The following is a 6,692-nucleotide window of genomic DNA, read 5'->3' as shown; positions in this document are numbered from 1 at the left end:
TGTGCTGCCACCTATCGACGGAGGTGGCAACTGATTGTTTCACCTTCTAACCGCTAGGTAGACATACAGCAAATTCCACTGGATGCGTTTCCGAAATTGTTTGCTGGCTGGTCTTCTGACAATTCCAAAACGCAATTGTCAATCGACTGTGGTAAACAAACTGAATGGTCGCCAATCACTTCCAATCTCGTCAACCATATGCTTGCAACACACCACGACCCATTCCTTCTTCACGAGATGTTTCCTACAGGCCTGCAGTCGGCCCTCCTTACTTGGCCTCCTCCAGAACCTTGGCCTCCTCTACCCTTACGTGAGTTCAGCCCCTCCCATTCGCAACGACACACAAGCAGCATATACAAATAGTTTATTCGCAGTAGCGTATCGCCACTATAGTACGCTCGCGACGGGACTTCTAATAAATTTCTCAGGTACACAGATGTTGTTTAAAATCCTCACAGAAAGCAGACTCTTCGTCCCAGTAAAATTGTTTGACAGTCAGACTCGCGTCGAACACAGTACGTATTGTTAGGTTCCGCCAGACTGACGCAGCGGGTAAAGCATGCTTTCGGCGTCCCGCTGTCAGTCAAAGCATCGTCAACATCACACTCAGAACATGATTGCCAACTGACTGCGCACATCGTGTCCTAAACGAGAGCTAGGTACCGGCTGCAGCAGCAGCTCTGAAGCCAAAACCATTTTGACTCACTTGTCAACGCTGTCAAAGCAGCGAGCATCAGAGGGAGGAAGAGGGTCAGATCGCCTTAGTTCACAGTTTACTGAAACTCATCGGCTAGTCCCGACCTGGGCATAAAAGGGACTAACAGAGGGTCACCTTACAAAATATACAATCAAATGGTGACGGGTCCGCCCGTCAATATTCGCGGATATTCATTACACTAGCACCTGCGGGTTAGCGTTGACCGTATTCAGCAAACCGCCACGCCCGGCGGTGACAGTTGCGGAGCCCTGGTCACCACAGCTTTCTCCTGAGCTGGTCCGAGAAGACGCCAACGCAATGCGGGGCAGGAGACAGAACTGAACGGTGTACCGTCCCGATACGTTCAGCGGTCCGGGCTTTGAGAAGACTTACTGCCGCTAAGGAAGCAGCGAATAGACGTACATTTCGATAAAGCGGGCCCGGTCCGGACGATAAAGGAACACTTGACCGTGTCACACTCCTTCCCTTCCCCTTTCCCCACCCTCAAACCGCCGTCTTCTGAGACTCATTCAGAGAGAGCCGTGTGCCCGCAGCCCCGTTCGACCCTCACAAAGCGTAAAGCGTCACCGCCTGTCCCGTGTGTTAGCGTCCCGTATCACCCTTTTGACTTGACTCAGGGGCCTGCTGGCGTCAGGGGACGCCTCCACGCCCGGTAGTTCGTACCTTCACGGCAGCGGACTGGCAGCGCAGCGCTTGGTGACGTCACTGACTGGTGTGACGTCACAGTATCTCGGATGTCAGCGGCAAGCAGAGGACACCAGGCGGGCGATGTCTTCATGTATGCTCTTCATGTATGCTCCACCTCTGCCGCCACGGATAGTTCAAACTTCGATGAAGCGTCATGTATATACGTGCCAACTCCGTCAGAGCACCAAGATGGTCCTCCGCGCGCCACAAGCGTCCGCCACACGCCGCGGCGGCGCACATTAACCACTCACACAGCTATAAAACTTCTCACGCAGTCTCACACCGTTCGGCGCGCTGTCTCTCCGAGGGTCCACCGCGCACCTACGACATGGAGGAGCAGGGCATGTGTGGCGAGCCCATCTGCGTGAGCACCCGGTCCAGCCACTGGAGCGGTCCGTTCAGGTGCAACTCGATCCAGCAGGGCGTCGAGGTGACGATCTGCCGCCGGTACTCGGCGCCCCAGCCCTTGACGAAGCTGATCCGAATGGTGCACATGCGCGTCAGGCTGTAGACGGCCTCGAAGCCCTGGTTCACCGACTGAGCCAGCATCGCCGCGAACTCGAGGTTGTTAAAGATCTTCAGGTTGCATTCTGCAAGGGGAGGAAAGAACAATGTTTTAGAACATGTGGATTGTGGCCTGTGGGTAGGCGTGGGAGTCAATGTGCCACCTAACGCAAATGCTCAACAGCAGAACAGAAAAATACAAATACTTGATGAAGGACGAAAGAAATAAAAGACGAAAGATAAAAGAACACTTCATAGCCCCCTCCTTTCCTACAGCACGAAGGCTGACATCAGTTAAGTAATTTTGGACAGTAAGGCCCATTTACTAACCGCAACAAACTTCACTCACTGGATGGTATTTTACAGACGGTGGCCGGGTGCCAGCCAAACCGGTGATTGCAGTTGGGTGACTGGACAAAGATAGCCGACTCGCTCAGACACTCGGCAAACACCTCACCGCCTGGAACACAGAGTAATGCTGGTCAAACACGGACAGCCCTATTGAGCAGCAAAAAAAGTGACTACAAGCGATTCCTACTTCCTACACGTCCCAATTCATCAATCAACATTGTCCTTCCATCCCCCCCCCCCCGAAACCGATCCCTGTCGCTCCCATCCGCCCTGCAGCCGCCGTCCCGCCCCGCTCACCGATGCAGTAGAAACGGACGCCCTGACCGTCCCACCCCGCTCACTAATGTAGTAGAACCGGACGCAGTGTAGTAGAATCGGACGCCCTGACCCAACCCACCCCGCTCACCGATGTAATAGAACCTGACGACCTGCCCCCCCCCCCCTCACCGATCACGCCCTCGCCGCCGTTTTGTCCCGCTCACCAATGTAGTAGAAGCGGACGCCCTACCCCCCGTTCCACCCCGCTCACCAATGTAATACACCCTGACCCCCGTCCCACCCCGCTCACCGATATAGTAGAACCGGACGCCGTGTAGTAGAAGCGGACGCCCTGCCCCCGACCCACCCCGCTCACCGATATAGTAGAACCGGACGCCGTGTCCGATGTTGCGGCGCGTCTGCTCCACCACCGGGTTACGGTTGATGTTGCTCAGCAGGCCCAGGCAGAAGCGGTCCGAGCTGCTCGGGTCCGTGAACCCGTCCACGGTCAGGCTCGGCTGGGACGCGTGGAACGTCTCGCCGACGCGGCTCGACAGCTCGTAGTAGCTGACCGAACACCAGAAGGTGGGCTCGCAGTAGGTCACCGGCTGGGCATCCATGGTGACCACAGCGGCCGCCGGCGACGGAGGGAGACCGCCTGCGGGGGGAGGGGAGGTCAGGGGGTGAGCGGCGACCGGGGACGGAGACAGACCGCCTGCCGGGGAGGGGGGGGTCAGAGGGTGAGCGGCAGCACGCGACGGCGCAGACTGCATGGGGAATGGGAGGAGGGTGAGCGGCGGCGACAGGGAGCAGCGGTCAGAAGTGATAGCCGGGTGTCAGCTGCACGGAGAGGATTGTGGGTCAGGTTGGCCAAAGGAAGTTATCAGTCGCCTCCGGGCAGAGATCAGAATGTGACCCCGGTTGATTGCCAGGGGAAGGTTAGAGGTCAGGCGACCACGTGAGAGTGGACGGGCGGGCGGGAGCAGAGGTCAAGTGAATAGCTGACGTCGGCTACATGAGGGATGTAGGGGTTAGAAGGTGACCACAGGGAGGCACCAAGCTCCGCAGTCAGGGCGACAAAGACAGGCGGTTTATACAAGGGTTTAGTTCACACTTGTGAGTTGTGAGTACTCTAAATACAAATCAAAAGGAGAAACGTTAACTCACATATTAAATAACTGCCTAAAGAAACATCTTTATTCTAACAATGGAGCTTACATAGGCACAAAGCATTCAGTAAACGGCGGCAGATTGCCCTATGCCACCCACCCGCTGCCCTGCGCCTCACGGCCTATCCTGTGCACACATCTCAACTCACTCTCATTCCTGTCGCTGTTGTCGCCATCCTCGGACATGAACGAGGTCGGTGGCGAGTCGGGCAGCGAGGTGGCCGGGGAGCCCATGGCGCCGGGTCTGGGAGACGCAGCAGCCGGCCGGCGGCGCTCTCAGGGAACCACGAGAGGAAGACAGTCGGCTGCCGGACTGTGCGGGGTCTGGTAGTTCAAACTGATCTCCGAAATACGACTGATGCTAGACGAGATCGGCAGACTTCTTGAAGGAGCAAAAAGGCGATGCCACCAGTCGCACTGAAACCAAGAACGAAAAATGGTCAGGTGATACTTACGTTGATAAAATAGAGATCAGAGTGAACAAATTAGCACGGAAAGCACCATTATCATCATCTGCGATAAAACCCGTTGCGCGATGCACACCGACGTGAGGCCTTAAAATTCACATCAGCACTTTTACCGCCAGAAACCTGATCCCTAGGCCACACATTGTCCGAAAAACATTGCCTTCCAATTCACTCCTCTCCACGCCTCTCATGACCCTTCTTCACTGCGCCTGGCACTCAGCACTCGGCAGCGTGCCCTGCTCACGGTGTCAGCGGCGCCACTGCAGCCGGGCGCCGCCAGCCAACCCAGCACCGCGCCAGCGTCACTGCTGAACTCAGCACTCCTCAGAGGTCGCGCTGGGCGGTACAGCACGGCGGTGGTCACCGAATAGAAGGGCTCACGGAGGCGTGGAGTGTGGTCACATGATGCTAGAGGGTGACTAGAGACAGTGGGGGCTAGGAATAAAAGGTCTGGCAGGTTAAATTGTTGTGTGCACAGCAATGTGGAATGACTAGCTTATTTTGTGCGACTTGCTTCAAGATAAATAAAGAAATGACTTTCATGTATTGCATTGGTATATTATGCTTTCTCCAATTTTCATGCATTTGCCTATTTATGCAAAAAAAGTTGTAAAACAGCTGCCATTTCTGTAAACTTAGCTCTTATGTTTGAATGGCCAGACTGCATGCTAAGCAGAAGTTATTGCACAGGCCCTGACTACTGACCTGACCTCTATGATATAGTCAGATAGTTCTGAGTTATCAGAATAATTTGGATGCCAGAATTTAGCATGCTGGGCAAAGCTGGATACAGTCCATTCCACTCAACTCACTTCAACTAACTCATGCTTGATGCTCCTATAAGCTTCTGTCAGTGGTCTAATATATTGAGCACTATAGAGAATGGTGCCCAAAGCCAATGGCCCATGAGACTTTCACCACAGAAAGTCAAATATTTTTTGCCCAACCATCCTAGCTATGAGGCAGGCAATGATAGCTTAAAAGGTGAAAGTGACGAATATAAACAACATTTCAATTGATTTTTAAAATGTAAAAATGCTTATGGTTGACCAATGTCCCAAAGTTTGTCGATTTGGGTGGGAAACGACATCCAAATGAAATTCATTTTCCACTCTCACCACCAATTTTTAAGAACAATTTTCCACTCCCAACCAAGAAAACCTAGATTTTTACCTATAGAAAGAGCAGTTGTGTGGATGCCCGGTTTAGCATCAAGCATCCTACATTCCTACACCTTAGAATAAAATGCATGTTTTTTGTCGTTTTTCACTCTTTTTTGGATCTAATCGAATCAGCAGTTTTTCACTCTCTCCCCTCTTTTTTATGGGTAATTTTCCCCTCTGACACCCAAGACAAAACTCAATTTTGGGACACTGTGGTTGACAAAGTTTAAATTTAAGGAGCACAACTAGTTACCAGCAAGTAAGCATAAAAACAATGAACTCATAATTAAATTAACTCTAGAAATTGATTATCAGTAAGGACAAGGAGCTAATACACAAACTTCCATATTCCAAAGGAGAAAACATAGATATTAGGTAGTAGGTACCTACAGTAAAGGCTTTATTACATTACAATTCAATAACAGTGCTGTGATTCAATACAAATTACCATGGTGTTTTACTGACACAACAAATTCAAACATAAATGCTACAAGAAATACCTGTTAAAAATGCACACTGTAGGTGAAAATCATTTTTCACCCATGTGATTGTAGCATTTTTCACGAAAAGCTTTCAGGTCACCACCTTGTGAACAAACATGCCTATTTGCGCAGTGAATGTCACTCTGGACTGGAGCATAATGGTAATTGGTATGTAGTTCAAGTTTGCAAGTTGACTGCTGACTGGGCAATCAAGAGTTGCCAGCAATTATTTGGAAGATGTCCAGTGCTTGAGATTGAAAAACACAACTTACAAGTGGGACTATATTTCAACTTTTTAGCAAAAGGCATGATCATGCACGGAATACTTACTGGCCTTAACTGACCACATTTGTTCTTCACGTTCGCTTTACAATTTACATGGAAACTCAACACCAAATGTAAGTAAAAATAAAATGATTTTGTTTTTGCCTAAACCAATAGACATGAGGCCCCAGCTCGTCATTTTCAGATCAATTCAATTCAGGTTGTTTGTGTTGAGCTAGAGCTTTTTACCCTTTTGTTTTCATACCAACCCTGAAGAAAACAAGCTCACCGTTCAAAGCAGGAACTTGAATTACCGAGAGTGCAACAGCCTGGCTCAGGTGTGAGCATCAAAAGACTTAAGAATCGCAGTCCGAATAATTAAATATTGCGATTTTTCCTACTAACCCAATGACCTATTTCAGCAAAAAAATAACTTTACGATGGTAGACAAATGCGAAGCAGTAAATGTCTACAACAGCTGACAAATATGCTTCCAAACTTTAGCTTCCATATCCTTTGTTTTGCTTTCTTGAAGGATTTTGGAAAATGTAGAAAAGGTGACTGTTGAACTGACAGATTGAAAAGCAATTTCCTTCAATTGTGTTACCTTATTACACTTACTGAACTTT

General features: G+C 50.4%; 1 protein-coding gene across 1 annotated transcript; it reads right to left on the bottom strand.

The window, feature by feature from the left end:
- Positions 1-349: 349 nt before the first annotated feature.
- LOC122391424 (mothers against decapentaplegic homolog 3-like) lies at positions 350-6,526 on the bottom strand. Its single transcript, XM_043385324.1, has 5 exons — positions 6,353-6,526; positions 3,837-4,104; positions 2,895-3,176; positions 2,259-2,369; positions 350-1,995 (listed from the first exon to the last, which is right to left on the bottom strand). Exons 2-5 carry the CDS (start codon positions 3,919-3,921, stop codon positions 1,727-1,729), a joined length of 747 nt encoding a protein of 248 aa, XP_043241259.1. The 5' UTR covers positions 3,922-4,104; positions 6,353-6,526; the 3' UTR covers positions 350-1,726.
- Between the last annotated feature and the right edge of the window lie 166 nt (positions 6,527-6,692).

Source organism: Amphibalanus amphitrite, unplaced genomic scaffold, assembly GCF_019059575.1.
Source record: "Amphibalanus amphitrite isolate SeventyFive unplaced genomic scaffold, NRLGWU_Aamphi_draft 000436F_arrow, whole genome shotgun sequence".
NCBI lineage: Eukaryota > Metazoa > Arthropoda > Thecostraca > Balanomorpha > Balanidae > Amphibalanus > Amphibalanus amphitrite.
Note: the sequence above shows the minus strand (reverse complement) of the source record. Positions and strands in the feature narration are given on the sequence as shown.